General features: G+C 35.5%; 1 protein-coding gene across 50 annotated transcripts in view; it reads left to right on the top strand.

The window, feature by feature from the left end:
• RIMS2 (regulating synaptic membrane exocytosis 2) overlaps positions 1–16,794 on the top strand; it is a 503,677-nt gene that overhangs the window by 387,529 nt on the left and 99,354 nt on the right. For 23 of the 50 annotated variants that reach the window (XM_087748045.1, XM_087748037.1, XM_087747735.1 and 20 more), the window contains 3 exons: positions 1,171–1,203; positions 11,038–11,073; positions 16,241–16,341. The exons of 2 other annotated variants lie outside the window; for them this stretch is intronic. In XM_087748045.1, the coding sequence (XP_087604171.1) occupies positions 1,171–1,203; positions 11,038–11,073; positions 16,241–16,341 (170 nt within the window). The remainder of the gene's footprint in view (positions 1–1,170; positions 1,204–11,037; positions 11,074–16,240; positions 16,342–16,794) is intronic. 25 more of the 50 variants (XM_087747799.1, XM_087747762.1, XM_087748053.1 and 22 more) reach the window with 6 other exon arrangements.

Genomic DNA, 16,794 nt, shown 5'->3' with positions numbered 1-16,794 from the left:
GACTGTAAAATGTGGCTAAAATTACAGCATATTTTTGTGCTGTATGAACTTTTCTGGAATTCTTAATCTAACATCTGCAGTGTTAATGAATTATGAGCAATGTTTTGTGACTCATTAACAAACTGCAAGTTGAAATTAGATCAGGGCTTTTATATTATTTTTTTTATTTCTGATGATTTTTGGAAGAATGCATTTGTTCTGCTAGTGATGGTAACTTCACAGTTCTTTGTAATTATTATTACTTTTCAAGATGAATTCCTCCCATTCTTTTGTTACAAATAGATTTTCAGTACAGAGAATGACACTGTCCCTCAGATGTTCTCCATGTCTGAAATGGCAGTGTGTTTTTGAATGTGAAGTAATAAAGTAAGTAATGAGATAGTTGCTTTGGCATTTAACTTGCATGCATTTGCAATAACTTAGACTTCTGTGAGATGAGAGTAACATTTGTTTCCGAAAAAGTGTCTGCTGAATTGACCATGAGAGTTAATAGCTATACATTCTCTTTTCTCATGTTCTGTATTTTGGTCTTGATAATATTGCCTTTGGCAGATTATTACAATAATGCAGTCCTTTCCAGAGTGTGTTATGTGGATTCTGAAATTCCTGAGCCTGTATATTATTTTGAAAAAAAAATCTGGTTTCCATTTTGGATATGTGAAGTTTGGTTCAGCATAAATTACAACAATTTAATAATTGAAAAATCCAATAATAGACTTCCCATTGGTGATGTTAAACTGAATGTTTAATACTTGAAAGAGAAAAATAGTACTTGTGTTCAAACAGATAACGTTCCAAAAAGTTGAACAGTCATGAACAAAAGTGTTTATGCTAGTTAACATACCTTTTACTATCCAGCTTTTTCTTCAGCTTCATTGCAAGGATTGACTTTGCTGTCAGTTATAACTTTTGTTATTTCCTCAGCTCCTATACTAACCCTGTCTTTACTGTTCTTTTTCAACAACAGTAGTTTAACCACTTCTTTCTCAGCTTTCTTTTTCCTTCTGGTGTCTGTGTTATTTTTTTCCCCATTTACTAACTCTGCTCTGCAGACTTCTCTCTAAAACAATTTTTGGCCCTTTCCCTCAGTGTCAGTTTTAACCTTCTGAATACATCCTCTCACGCCCATCTCCTTTGTCTATGTCTGTACATTACACGATGTGATCACAGAAGAAGCGGAATCATCAAGGAGAAGAAACTCAGGTCTGTCTCTTCTACTGCTTTTCTCTGTGTTATTTTTTTCATTTTACCTTTCGTATAGATTTTATCACAGCTCACCTCACATACTTTTCACTCTCTTCCCCCTCAATATATTTAAATATTGGCAAACTGTAAGAATTTAACTTTAAGACGCTTATGTAATTTTTATTACCTATAAACTATGTACTCTACAAAAAGTGTTAAAAAGTAACTGATGATGTGTGCTACACCTGAAGACTGTAAACTGATTCAGTTTCTATCATATCAGTTCTTATTTCCCATCTCCATTACCTGTAAATTAGCCTTTAAACTTCCAACTAGCACATGAAAACAATCTATAATTTGTTTTATCTTTGCATTTAAAAACTGCTACAAAATTTATGGAAACTCTGATATAACTGGTTATTTTTCACCCTGGGGAGGATATAATTTGAAAACTGAATAATTTTAATTAGTTAAATTTCATGCACTGGAATTTCAAACTTAACTTCATTGAATAAAAGATTAGAAGTAGTTAGTGATCAAAAGCTATTCTCTCATGCCAAAAAGTGTAAAACACAAGGTTATGATAACAAGAGAGAGCGAGAAGTCAAAACATTGAAGGAGCTCTAACTTAGCTATGTTGTTCATGGCTTTTCTTTCATATTGTGTATTACTTGTGGTGTCATCTTTCATATCGAATTTTAATCTGCCATTTTACTGAATTTTCCATGTACTTTGTAATACTGGCAGAGAACTAATCCTTAGCAAGGCGTCCTAGCTCTGAGAATGCAGTAGTTGTTCACACTTCCCTGCTTGTTCAGTTGTGGTATGTCAGAACAACAACAAATTTCCCCATATTTAAGTTAAATTTACCTGTAAAATTTAAATTTTACAATTATTGTGTCAAAGCTCTAATTAATTTCTTGTGCCTTTGCTATTATCTCAACAAATTAAAGAAGCCACTTGGATGCCATTTAGCTTCTAAAATCTGAAGCAGTTTTTGGGTACATTAACTGGTCCATTAAACTTAGGTGGTATTTAGTCAAATATTTTTGTCTTTTCTCTACTATGGCTGGCTCCTTCAGAACTCAGTTTTACCTTTAGTACTACTCTTGTGCTAATCAGAGTCAGGGATTATCTTTACAGAATCTTACAGATGTTACTTACTGTGGTTTTCACATTAAACAAATCTCAAGATAGAAATCACTTAAATTACAGGGGAAAAATGTTGAGTATGGATAGAGAAGACAACTGGTAGTGTGACCTGAATTCCATCTTCTGTAAATCACCACTATTAGAAATAAATAAATTATGCTGTAGAAAGACTGAGTTTAGTTACCTCATGCTTACAACTGATTCCCAGTTCCTGTGCAGTGATTCTGAATCTCTTTCATTACAGAAATGAAATTAGAGGATTGGGTGACTCATTTCCTATCTGTTCATAATAAAAAGAAAAGGAAATTGTGGACCTTTTTATTCAGGAACCTTCCTCTGAGTTATTTATTGAATCAATATATTGAATCAAAATATTGAATCAGCCCATCTGATCCTTGGGATTGGAAGAAATCAGACCTTAAAATGATATCTACTGTCTCAGAAAACCACATATTTTCAGCACGTATGTTTCTTGAACATATGTGAGAAGGCAGTACCTGTGTATTATTAACTTTTTTGGACTTTCCAATTCAGATGCACTTTTGCAAAACACTGTTTAGCTCACCAACAGTGTTAAGTAAATGTACTAGGCACTGATAAATTTAACTGTCTAGCACAGAAATGGAAAAGCATGATCAGCAGTTCAGTTGCAGAAGTTATTATTACTGCCCTTAAACTCAGAAGCAATTAGTTTATTTTGTGCATAGTAACATATTTTCAGATGTACATTTGAAACAGGTTCTCTTTTATGTTTTATCTCAATGACAAAATAGCTTACACATTTCAGTACAAGGCACTTTGAGCAGCTGCGTGCACAGCTAAAAGTAAGGGTGACATTTCAAAGACATACCTTTAGAAGGAGATGTTTTCCCACTGTTTTAAAATTTGCTTTAAAATGTGTGGAACTAGGATTATCCATTTACAGGTTTCATTAAGAAATGGTTTTCGTGGTATTTACTGTGCTACCAAACATTCACATGAATTAAAGGATTAGCTATTGATTTTAGGTGTTATTAGACCAAGAGGTGCTGTGAAAGCTAAATATCTGAATATGGGAATATTGTATTGAAAGAAAAATATTGCCATTTCTTCTCTCTGGATATTATAATCTCTAATTGCAAAAATGAGAAAATTTTTTTCCCTGAAAAATATCTAGATTTTTTTTAAATTGAAAAGTCCTGTGAGAGAGCATGCAAAGCTTATGATGTATATTTCAAGCACAAAAGAAAGTTCAGAAAGCTAACAAGCAATAATATTTTTACATAAATTTTGTTATCTGACAGCAGTACAGCTTGACAGCATCCTTAATGACTAAACCCTGTTTTTCTTGGGTGAAGGAGGAGCTTTGCGATGCAGAGTTTTCATCATTTGTTTCTAGAATCATATTTTGGAAAGAATTTAATATGTTTCATAGGATTTAAATATTGTGAAAACTGTGAGGGAGACACCCTCCCTATGTATTCAGTATGAGCAATGGAAGTAAGCCCCTGCCTCCCAAAGAACCTCAGTGATGAAGCAGACATCTTTCCTTTCATCAGTAAGACAGTTCAGACCAACCAGTTACCATTGTGCCAACAATTACTTGCAATTGCAAGCAATACTTGCTGTGGTCTTCAAACATATGAGAACAGAAAACATTCTTCAGCCTTGCAAAATTAATCTAGGCCTAGATGTGAGCTGACTCAAGTAACTATACCAAAAAAATTGATCACCGAAACTATGGAAAGGCTGATTCATGACAGTTTATAGGCAGTCAGGGTACATGTAGCAGAACCAGTGCTGGCTAATTAATTCTAGGTTTATTCGAGGATGAGAAGGGATGGAGTAGCGATGCCCAGTCATTGCTGGATGACTGGAGGTGAATGAAAATTAGAAGATGGAGTAGTGGGGACAGCTTCATTTCTAAAGGGCCATGAAAGGCAGGGAAATAGAGATTCCAGTTCTTTTCTGCAACATCTGGAGCAAAACTCTCATGTTAAGAGCACACGAAGGACTGATTAGAGTTTTCACTAACTTTGAGAATGAATTTCAAATAGACAAGGACTTCGAAATATGTTTTTTCCTGTGGTTTATCATTTTTATGGAAAATGATGTTTCTTTGTAATAACATGATTGCTGGGGGTGAAACCTACAAAAACTAAAAACCCTATTAAAGATGGGTGACCAAATTGGAAGAGCTCATAGCCATGGACAGTAGAGTGCCAAACAGTAGAAGGGTCTGGCAAATAAACTGTTGGAGAAAGCAAGGGCAAAAAATTTGAAAGATTGAGAGAGTTTAAGAGATCAACTGCAGTAGAAGACAAGCAGCACAGTTATTTGGATTTGTTTTTATCTTACAGTATCATGAGAGGTTTCTCAAGCCTTCCAAGAGAGAATCTACTGTGATATACTCAGCCTTTATAAAGAGAACATGACACCCCTCTATTTTTCACTTATTGTTATAGTCAGTATTCAGTGACACACTTTCTTTTAAAGACCAGGATGGTGTTTGGTAACATTTTAGCACAAATATGATTAAATGACTTGTGCATCTGTGAAGGTTTCTGTGATTAGTTTGATAGGCGTATTTAAAATCTGATGCCTTAGACTGTGACTGAGATATTTAAAGACTCTAAATCTGTATTTGGTCAACCAAAACCAAAGGGACAGTAAACTCCAAATTCAGTTTAAAGGCACTTAGCATGCTAATAGATGTATCATATTGGATGGCTGCAAGGCTATTTGTCCTTATTTTTAATTTTGAATAGAATTAAAACCAGGAACCAAAGGTCTCAAAATCCAACCCACAAAATAGCCACCTCTACTGAACCAAGTAAATAAAGGCTGATCTTCAGTCTGCTGAAGGGAAAATAGTAAAAATATTAGATTATATAATTAAAAATGAGAGCATAATTGTGCAAAAGACAGAATAGCATTATGTATATATTTTTTATCAGTAAAAGTCTGCTAGTTGAATTTGTAATTCTCCTGAGTCTTACATGCAGGTGCATACGCCACTGTTTTTGTGTTCTTTGGTTAAATCTTTGACCATATTTCTGGTTATTGAGATGCTAAAAAAGATGTCATGCATTCTTGGGATGGCTGAAAAATCTCTATTAATAGCTGTTTGCTTTTCTGGAAGCAGAGGCATAGTTATCATCAAGTGTTTGTGCCTATGTTTTGAAGTGGCTATATCAGAATGTGAAATATTCTGTGGTTATACTGTGGAGTATACCAGTGGTGGGAACTCTGAGGAGCTTGCATGCTTGGCAAACAGGATGTTGGAGAGCTTAACAATAAGACTGTGCTCAGGCTTTCATGAAGACAATGCCGAGTTTATAGCATGGCTGATCTGAATGGATTTTTATGAGTACAGAATGTAAGGGCCCACTGACCCCTCAGATATTTTTCTTTTACATTTTCAAAATCCTATTGCATGTCGTTCATACAGGGAGGATGTGCCAGAATTCTTTGGAGAAGCAAAATATGGTGTTTTAGCTAATATTCATCTTACTGCTTCTTTCTTTCTTCCTGTTTCCATGTGGGCGCTCAGTATTTTCCAAATACCGCCAAAATGTCTGTACACCTTTGTATGAGGCAGCAACGGCAATCATCACAGAGCACCCTGCAAAAATCACTTTGGAAAAGGATCCACACATCATAAAAAAAGCTGGTCATAACCCTAATCATTACTTTAATAAACATGCAAAATAGAACTTCCCAGCTTGCTTCAAAAGACTGTCCTTTACCAGCTGCACTGATCTATCCCTAGGGATGAAGACCTGAACTGACCCTGTCAATTTACGAACCTGTGATTCTAGAGATTCTTTAACTTTCTAGCTTAGATCACCACACCATCTTATTCAATTCTTTTACTAAGCAGTGTCATGTAATCTGCAAATAATCCAAAGCAACATTGTTAACATGGTTTAAGCATTGTGATAAAAATTTGTTTAGTTGGTGAGAAATGTCCCCCGGGTTTCAGTCTTTGTTTAGTGTCTCAGGTTTGAAGCCAAGAAGAAAAAAACCCCAGCAAAACCATCAAGCAATTCTCAAATAGAAAACAGGAACGCAAAGGCATGTTCTCCCACTAGGAAGCTGGGTAACTGAAATTGTCTTCATTCTAACATTCCCTTTTAAGGACAGTAATTGACATTTCAATCTCATTTAAACAGTAATATAAAAACACTTAAAGAACCTTTTATTTTTTTTCTTGTTCCACATTTCTATAGGTGTCAGCCATATTATTTTCTTTCAGACTGTGGTGTGGATCACAGACTTCTTAGAAAGGCCTTGCTTGCTGCAACAATAACGTTTTTATATTTGCCACACATTGGACATAAAGCCCTGGAGTGAAGTTTAGCAAACATTTCTATCACACATCACCTGATATTTTGCTAGGCCTGTAGCAGTTAGGCAGTTATATTTTTCACACCGTAGACAGCCAGAATGACAAAATTTAGAGCTAATTTCTTAGAGGTAGAATTGGAATTGAATGGCTCTGGAAATAGGACGAAATGTAATCCTTTGAGTGCAAGACCTTTAACTGGCAAGTTTTGATGTTCAAAGAAAATAACTTTTAGATTTTACTTTTAGGATACAATTTTGTTTTCTTTGCCTGTTTTGATAAGAATATTGTTTCAGAGATTTTTTTTCAGTATAAAATTGATTTTCCTGTATTCTCATAAATAGCATTTGAAGAGAAATCTCTAGTAAGAAGTTTGGCTAACATTTTTAAAAGTACTTACCAAAAGTTAGGGTCCTATGTATACATTACATTTTTAAAATAAAATGTCATTTAATAATTTGCACTATGTTGAAAAATCAGACTCAATTTTCAATAAAGCACTTAAGTACAGAAGCTAATTTATCCACTCTATAAATATAGTTACTAGTCATATTGATTTTAAGTGTTTGCAAACATGAAAAATAGAAGCATAAAACATTTTATGTCATTGTCCTATCTTATGCCTAAACTCGGAGTTCCATGTCTGTCTGTTGTAATAAGATGCACATTCTCCAGTGTTGGAAGCTGCAATTTCTTTCATTCAAAGCAAGGAAGACTAGGTTTATTTTAGGCCCCAGCCTGAGCTGAAGCAAATATCTTTCTTCCGGATCACAGGTGAAAGTACTGTCCTGAACCACCCTGTTGAACTGATCCCTGTACAGTTAAAAATCAGTGCAGGAGAGAGCGTTCAGGAGAGAACCAGGCTCTAACCTCAAGTTTGAGGCAGTCAGCTGTGAGAGAAGGAAGAAATCCTGGGAGGAAGGCTATTAAGCCCAGCACCTCCCAGCTGTAACCGTAAGGCTGCAGAGTCAAGCTCCCCCTTACCCTCCCGAGGAAGTCAGCAATTTTTGAGCAATTGTTCAACACTGCCATCGGTATCCATGGCTAGGGAGAAGTCTGCTGTCCTGCGTCTTCTGTAGAACTGCTATTCTATTCAGACACGTACAGAGATGGTCATGTTCTGCTCCAAGGGACTTGTGGTCTCTGCTCCATGGGACTTCTTGGGGAGAGGTTGGTGAAGCCTGCCAGGGTGCTTTGGCCATGGCACCTCCAAGTTCCCATCAGAACAGCAGAGTTCATTGAGTTAAGGTGTTTCCAAGAAAATATAGCAGATCAAGGACATTTTAGATCAGTTTTAGTTCTTGTTAAGTCTGCTCTTGTATGAGTCTCTTGATTAGAATTCTTTTCTGGTCATTTTTTTTCTTCCAGATATGTGTTAGATTGTTAGATACCTATTAGCTATATCAGTACCTGTTAGAATAGACCATTACAAGACCAGGGGAACATGGCTGTGTCTACTATTTTATGAAATGTCGGTGGTCATTATAATAGCAATGCCAACTGTGATGGTGGAAGAAGGTTTTGAGAGAGGATCTTTCACCATTTCAATCTCTCTATCCCTATAGTTAATCTCTATATTTCATCAATATACTTCAATATATCTGTATTCTGATTAATCTGAAAGCATATAGTTTTTTTCAGTAATGTACAGAAATGTCTCCTTCATGAAAGCATCGATTTTTTTCTCAAAATTGTTTAATTTTGAAAAACTTCAGTTCTTAAATTGAGGTAATGACACAGTATATGCTTTTCACTTTGTAAACCAAGGTTAATTCAAGCAATGTAGAAAAATATTGACTAATGTGATGATATTGAAGAAATCACGTAAATAGAAATAGACAAAGATTTTTAGGAATGACTGGTGACTTTGTCATTTTATATCATTCACTTTGAGACATTTTACACTTATCTCATAGTGATTTATTGGTTTTCAGCATTTTCAGGACATTAAGGCTCTTTACAGCTTTTTCGATTTGAGCACCTAATAACTGCAGGAACCAAAAGCATTAATTACTTTAGTATCAACATTCTGAACCTGCTCTGAATTCTTTTAATAGGTGATGACTAGGCCCATAGCTGCTGTGAAGATCTTTGCTGTTGAGAAGTTAGCATTGTTTTATCTAGTCAATGGAAATACCGATATTGTTCAGTTCTGCTGCTTCCCACCCAAGTGAGAGCTTTCTCAATTCAATCTTCTGTTCTTTCTAGTACTTATTCAGACAGCTCTTCACAATACAACTGAAACCTTAGTTTGGAGAGTAGGATCCACTATGCTGACCTTTTTTGTAAAAATCTAAAAGATTTATTTATTGTAGAGATTTTGTAATAGATGTCACAGCACTTCAATTACACTTTTAAAATTCAAGAACCTAATATGATTTTATGCTTGCTAATACTATGGTATTCTTTTCTATAAGTCAATTTGCAAATATTTTTCTATATACTTTTTAAACATGGAGCAAGAACAAGTGAAAGTCGGACAGGTTTCAAGTTTCCCTTATTTTGACAATGTCTTTATTTAAAGACTCATGGTTGAAAGACATCCAGACATACAGATGAATGGACTTCTAGGCATTTTAAAAAAGGAGTTATCCTATATAGTATTAGATTTCTGTATTAAGATGATATTTCAGGCAAAGTAAAGATTTCTTTTCACCATGTGTATGAAATAACTTAGAAATGTCATCATTCTGTTTGAGCTTAAACACAAGGGTATTTTAATGACTCTTACTTCACTTTCTATCTATTGCTATCAAATTGCTTCCTGCTTTAGAAAGTAATGAGGCAGTAGAAGACAGTGTTTTATTTGTAGCTTTTATATTGGTGACAGCAATTAAAAAAAAATAATTGAAAGCTTAAAAAGCAAACACAACTCTCTCTCTCTTTCTGCTATTTTCCTAGCAATATCCACAACCCACATAGATAATATAAGCCAGACTACCCAAAGGCCAAAACAGAAGAATGCAAAAGGCCCTATTTATAAACTGTGTACAATATGGGGCAGGAAAGGTCAAGGAATTGAGAGGTTTCAAGAACCCATTTGGTATCCACTGATTTCCAAAAGTGTAGGCTTATGACTTGCCATATCTGTTTCCCATTAATTTGCCTAACAGTTCCACTAGGAATTGCCAGCAGAAGAACAACCTTGATCCCACACAGGATGGGATGCCAGATCCTATCAAAGTGTGGGACATTATTTATGCTCTCTGCAGGAGCATAGTTTTCTTTATTACACTTCTACCTTGCCCCAGTATGATTTCTCTTTAAGTAGGACTTCATCCTCTGCTTTGATACCCATCTACAGACTGGTATTGCCTTAAAATATAGTAGCTCTGTTTCCCTCTTCAGTCTGTGTACTATAAAGTAGATCATAATTTTGTGAGCAACCCTCAATAACCAATAATTCTGGGAAAATATTTAATAATACATGCTATTTTTGGTTTGTAGCTTGGGGGTTGTTGCTCCATATTCATGGGGTTGTTTTAATTGAATTTAATATCATTTTGGCTTACAGTAAGAAAAAGAAACAGAGAGTCTGTTTAAAAGTTAATGTATTTCTAATTAAAGTAAATTTCATTTGACTTAAAATTCTTTCACATTAATTACCAAACTTGGATTTCAGAGTGCAGTATTTATGGTCCGCCAAACTATTTGATAGGGATCCAATGTATTTTCATTTCTTTGTGACAGAAGAATGCCTTGAGCCATTTACAACCTTTGATATGTATTCAGAATATTTGTTGGCATCAGTTAGCTGGATTTATGTGCATGAACTGGGTTCTGAGTATTGCTGTTAATGTCTTTTGTTCTTCATCATTTTTTAACTCTAAGACAACCTACAGTAATATCATTATTAAACTTTTTAACCTATGGAAGCAATAAGAATTGATTAAACCCATGAAGATTTAAAGTAATTACTGAAAACCATTCTGACACATTTAATTTTTATGCTTGAACCATTAGACTGCATATTGTGTGTGCACTGCATAAAACATACAGCACAAGCAAAATTTTACTTTTATTTTTGTGTCATCCTATTCAAGGAGATTGTAAAATAACTATGTCTGACACCTGCCTTGCTCTCTTTTGTGTTGAGTGTGTTTGATTCTGGAAGTGCACAAAATACCCATGGGTTCCCTCCAGTAAGTCTTCAATAAGAGTGCACAAATGTATACACTAGCATGCAGTGTATATGCCTCTGGATGTAGAGCACCATACTTGGTTGGTTGACTAAACTCATCAAATTAAATTAATTTGGTGGGTTTTATTCATTTTTCCTTTTTAATGCATGATTTATATTACTTTTATTATTATTTCTGCATTTTCTCTCTCCCCTTCTTTTTGTTTTACATAATGCTTTCATTTATTTATAGAAGAAAAGAAAGCAGATCCAGAGAATGGGGATACAGGTAGGGTGACATTCAAAATATTTTCATGTTTTTGCCCTTAAGTTCTTTGATCTATTATGTTTAAGCAAATGTGTACCATAGAGTTGCATCACAATTTTGATGTATTTTGGGGATTTCAAAATAGACACTAGGAAATGGAAGCTAAGAAAGGGCTTCCCCAAATGTATTTCCTTTTCTTTAAGGGAGTCAAATTAGGGTGAGAAATGGGAAGAAAGAAACCAGAATCAGCTAAAGAAGGCTCTCGTACACCTTAAGACTTCTGTTCTGTCCTCTCCACTCCAGGCACAAAGTGTGCTCACCTGCACACTGCCTTTTTCCTCTCTATTACGGGTTTCTGACTTCCAAAATCTCAGTGCTTCTGTAGTCTCCTTGTCACTAGTTTTCCACCATGCCTGAGCTGCTGTGCCTCCAAAATTTTGTATCCCTCTTCTCCATGCCTAACTGAAACTAAACCTGTCCTAATATTTTAAGAGAAACTCCACTCTATTTCCATACCCCAGATTTCCCTTTTACTCTCTGTGCCCCAGAAGCCCCACTGTACAGCAAACTCCTTCTCCAAACACATCAGCATTGCCAGCATCTATAGTAGTTAGAATAGTTTAATAATTCCCATTGGAGAGGGCAATGAAAGAAAGAATGAAAGAACACAGCTCCCAGCTGGTTTTATTTTTATTTTTTAAGTAGGTATGTTTGCTTTAGGCTAAGCTGGGTGATAAGGCCATTTTGTTGTCCCTTTTGTCTCTGGTGTGGACCACAGGCTATCAACTGAAGAGTCTTACCCTAGAGAGTAACCAATAGTTGACCTGAAGAGCAAATAACAGTCTTTAGCTCCAGGCTGAATTGACTAATTGCTTATCTCATTGTAAAAATGTGACTCTATGAGCAGTTGAGGTCAGAAAAAGTCAGGTATTAACCACACCACTGATTACAGCCCCTTAAAATTTTTAGCATGAAACAAACATTTAGTTTTCAGTTATGAGGAAAGCTTTAATGGTGAGGTAGCTGAATCTTATCTTATTTCAAATTAGAACATGAAAATAATGGTTTGCATTCGAAGCTGGAGCAGTGATTCTAGTGCCTACCCTGAGTCCTGTTGTAGGAATTAAACAGACGTCACCTAGACCATGATAGGAATTATGCGATGCCACCTCAACAGGGCTTGTCCCTACATTCTGCTTTAATAAAAGAATCAAACAGAGTTCCTTCTTCTGCTACATTTAATATGCAATAGTATTTAAAGCTCGAGCTAAGTGCCTCTGAAGAGGGGCCCTGCCAGTTGATTGTTACTAGATTTTATAGTCTCTATAGGTCGCTTTATTTCCTGATGGCACTTCTGCTTTTCCAATTCTGTTCGCAGTGTCTGGGGTCTTCTCTTCTGATTTGCTCCCGCAGCCTCCAGGCACCCTTTATATCTGTGTCTTGAGACATTTCCTTATCTTTTGTTTACAGAATATCCTGTAGTTAAAGTTTTACTTATACTTCCTTATCTACCAGTTACATTTCCATAGATAAAAACAAAGGTTGAAGTACAATTCATGTGGCCTAAGGCTTAATTTAATTTAGTCACTAGTGCTAAGCTCTGGCACAAATTTCTTTCAAATGTCTTTCACTACAGTCAGTCGTCGTGGTTCTGAGGGCAGGTTATAGGGTTGCTGTGCACAGTACTTCGGCGCCTTACTCTAGCATTGCAGGACTGTGTTTGCACTGTAGTTGTGCTGCTTTCCCTCAGCACACGCTCTTCTAAAAATATGGAGAATGGCTGGTACTGAGTCAGCAGCTGGCTGTCAGCCAGGAATGTGCTGATGAAAACCCTACTGAGCTAACCTTCAGGCCATGGGTTTTTTAACGTTAGAGAGTTATTCAAAATAAGCAAAACTCCGAGATGTTGCCTACCGTGTAGTGATCCCAGTTGTGTTTGGTGAGCAACATCAGGCTTTGTTCTTCCATCAGCCTTCCTTAATTTTTTGTGTTCCTATGGCTGAAGTTTGAGTGTCTCATTGGCTATTTCTGTTGGAGGCACAGCTACTGTCTAGAAGCAAAATTCTGGAAGGAAGTTATGGCAGAAGTGTACAAATGAATGCACTTTTGCCTGGCCAAAATTTGGTTGCATACACTTTGGTACATTGTGGCAGTACATGAAAGTATATCAGAAATAGCTTTCATTGTTATAGTGTCATTCTCTATAGTCCTGAAAATGTGTTGTGCTGGCCTCTAGCTAAGGACCTGAATAACACAAGGACTCAAGTCAGCCTTGTGCTACCAGTGTGAAAGCTTATGCTCCTATATTTTCACCACTATTGATAACTAATAGTTAGATTCAAGTTAGTTCTGATTTGTCTACACACACTCCATATACACCTCCTGATTACAGTGGAGTCCTTAGTATAGGACTGATGTTGAGCCTTGGTTACCAAAATCATGTTAGGAGCTGAAGCTTCCTAATGCACCCAGACAGTTACTGAACTCTCTGGAAGTACTTTCTGCTCCTGCTAAACCTGCATACATAGGTTTCAGCTAAGTATAAATTTGCCAGCAGAAGTGGAGATGCTGATAGCCCTGCATTTCCACCACTTAATGTGACATGCATGCATGTTGGACCACGTGAACAGGAAGTGCCATGACACTCTCTCAACCTTCCCTACTCCCATCCAGATCACAGCTGCATCTGGCTTTAGTTACATCAAGATTAGCCTGCGGCAGCCAGTAACCCTGCACACTCTTTCTGCATGTGAGCTCCATGCATAGTACAACCAAAGCTGATCTTCTGCATAGTACAACCAAAGCTGATCTTCTGCATTATGAATTTTCCATTGCCCTCAGGATTCTCTCTTTTTGCATGTAACTGAATTCACTTATTAAAGGCAGTTTCAAAAATACATAGCAAGTTAGATTTTGTTTTAATGAGCTTTTATGGAAATTTATTTTATTTTTCTAAATTTTGCTGTCTTGTTTTTCTCTTGAGACTAAAATATGCTACCAGTTTTGCTTATTTTGCTACAGAGGACTCACACTGAGGGCTAATGTATTATACTTCCTTTTCAACTGCATATTTCAGAGTGCTTGGTTTTGCAGACCATGAGCAATTGGAAACCTAACTTTCCCTTTGACAAATGATCATAGATAAGAATGAATATTTTCACAAGTAATTGTGAAATTTCTAATTTATGCTCAAGAGGTGTTATTTCATCACTTCTTGCAATTTCCTGAAATTTGGCAGAATATCTGGGGAAAAAGAACATATGTGATGATTTCATAAGAAAACTTCATAAGAAAAATTGGCAAAATTTCCTTTTTGGTGAAAAACATCTCCTTTGTTACATTACTGAAGAATGACAAGTGGATTTGCAGAATGTTATGATTTCAGAAAAAGATGATTCCTTTCTTTAAGCAAAAGTTAGTGTGTTTTACTTCAAAACCACTTATGTGTTACTTCTGCCATTGAAAAACAAAAAATATAATTTTCCAGTTTAAAGTTTTTGTTTTCAAGAGAGAAAATAAATCTGTAGAGCTTTTAAAAATAGATCCTTATAAAAAAAATCACTGCTTCTTAATGATAAATTGGCAGGTATTGCTTTGGAGCCCATAATGGTTGAGGAAAATTGTGGCAGGAAAAACTAGCTATACTTTATTTTAGGAATTTTCATCTGCTGCTGTCTTTTTCATTTTATTTCTCCCTATAAAACATTGTTTTTTCTTTTTCATTCATTTTTGTTGACTTTAATTTCTCTTAAAAGTTTTGACGAAAGCTTTTCATTCATGTTGTTTCTAGGGAGTAAAGATGGAGAGTTTGAATACAAAAATCAGAAGCCAAAGGGTTAGCCTTATTCCCTTCCCTCTTCCTCTCACCCTCTTCCTTCCAGATTTCCCGCAAAGTGACGCAAGATTTAGCTGGCAGGTCTCTCTCACAGCATGTGCTACTACCATTACTGTTGTGAAGAAAGAAAATACATAGTTCAGAGGCCCTGTGCAAAGCCTCACTTTACTATTAGATTACAACTTAGAACTGAAATGTAGAGTTTAAATCAGATTAACATAGTATACTGGAATCTAATATCCCCATCTCAGTTCCATAAATAAAAGTCCAGATTGTTCAATATATATAATGTACAGAAACTTCCATTTATGATTAGTGGGATTCTGAAATTTTAATCCTAGACAACTTTTGTGTTAAAATTATGGAAAGTTTAAGTCAAATATCAGTCAAAATGAATGCTTTTTAGCATTCAGTGGATAATGAATTATTCTTCATTTATACCATGCTAAAGTGGAAGAGAATCAAGCCTGTGTGTGTATAATAGAGAACTATATTTTGTTTGAAAATATTTTTTTTTAATTCTGGGCTGTTGTCTTCCTCTCCTTTTTCTATTTCTCACTCTTCCAGCTCAGCTTTGGTACTTATTTCCTTATTATTTTACATAGTAAATTGTGGTGTTAACAGTACCAGTTGGCTGAAACCAGCTGCTGCCCAGGTCATATCATATCATGCCCAACCCATCCCTAACAGAGACTAATCATGTATTTGGTCCAAGAAGAGTAAATCCTGAAATTATTCTTGAAGTTGTGTGTCATTAGAATGTAATACGGTGATGCCACTGGGTGGCTCTTTAACATTCCTTTATACATCTTTAAATTGTTTTGAGCATACTAAGAACATGCTCAAATGGTAAATGGAAGCTCTGCCAGCCTGTGGTTGTTACTTGATTAGTAATTTGGTACAAAAATGTTGGTATCACACTATAACAAATGCAGAACCAGGATCTCCACCCAAAATAAGCAGGTTGTCTTTGCATTCCTTTTTTTTTTAAATGAAAGACTCAGTTTCTCTTGAATATTTTTGAATCAGTAAAATACTATTCTGTGGAAACATTCTGTTCCATTTACATTTGTTTCTTCCACAAAGTTGGTTTCATTTGAATTGTGTAGAGAACGCAACACTTACTAAGATTCTGCTGAAATACTTACTTATCTACTCTTTTCCTGCTCTTACAATTTTTTGTTTTTCTGCAAAATTGTAATTCAGAAACTAAAATTATATACACTGTAATTTAAGTAAATCAGATTTCATCTCTTTCTGTTAAAACTTCCATGAGCATAACTTTAAACTTGGAATTGAGGACTGCTTGTGTATTTATTTTCTTTCTTCTTTTTTTTTTTTTTAACTTCACAGGTGCAATGGATGTAGAAGAGAGGAATCGCCAAATGAAAATGAGCAAGTACAAACAGGTAGCAGGATCAGATTCCAGGCTGGAACAAGATTATCATTCTAAGGCAAGGGAGTTTTGTTTTGAAAAGCAACAAAATATGCTAAACTAAAATACCCAATATCCTTTTAGAAAATAACAGATGAGTGGGAAGTTGTTTCTTCAGTAAAAGTTTCTTGTGTGTCTATAACAAAATTATTGGAAACGTTCAGCACAACCCTTAACACAGAGTGTTCTTGATTACTAAAATTTAAGAAGGATCAGTTAAATCAAATAAAAGTGGCAGTGTAATTATCTATTGGAATGAACAATAGGGCCATGATTTAAAAGCTCAAAGAGAAGGAAAAAGGAGGTTTATTGAGTGACAGATGGAATGAGAGCTATTGAAACCTGTTTATGGCTTTCATATAGTTGAACACAGGGTTATCTTTATCTATTGAAAACTGAAAGATGTAGTGTTACTTAGTTTAATAGTGGCAATTTAGCTTTTGGAAAAGTATTTCATGCATCAACACAAGCT

The sequence above is a fragment of the Nipponia nippon genome, unplaced genomic scaffold (assembly GCF_047370975.1).
Source record: "Nipponia nippon isolate SJK-2023a ecotype South Korea unplaced genomic scaffold, ASM4737097v1 scaffold_1, whole genome shotgun sequence".
Taxonomy (NCBI): domain Eukaryota; kingdom Metazoa; phylum Chordata; class Aves; order Pelecaniformes; family Threskiornithidae; genus Nipponia; species Nipponia nippon.
Note: the sequence above shows the minus strand (reverse complement) of the source record. Positions and strands in the feature narration are given on the sequence as shown.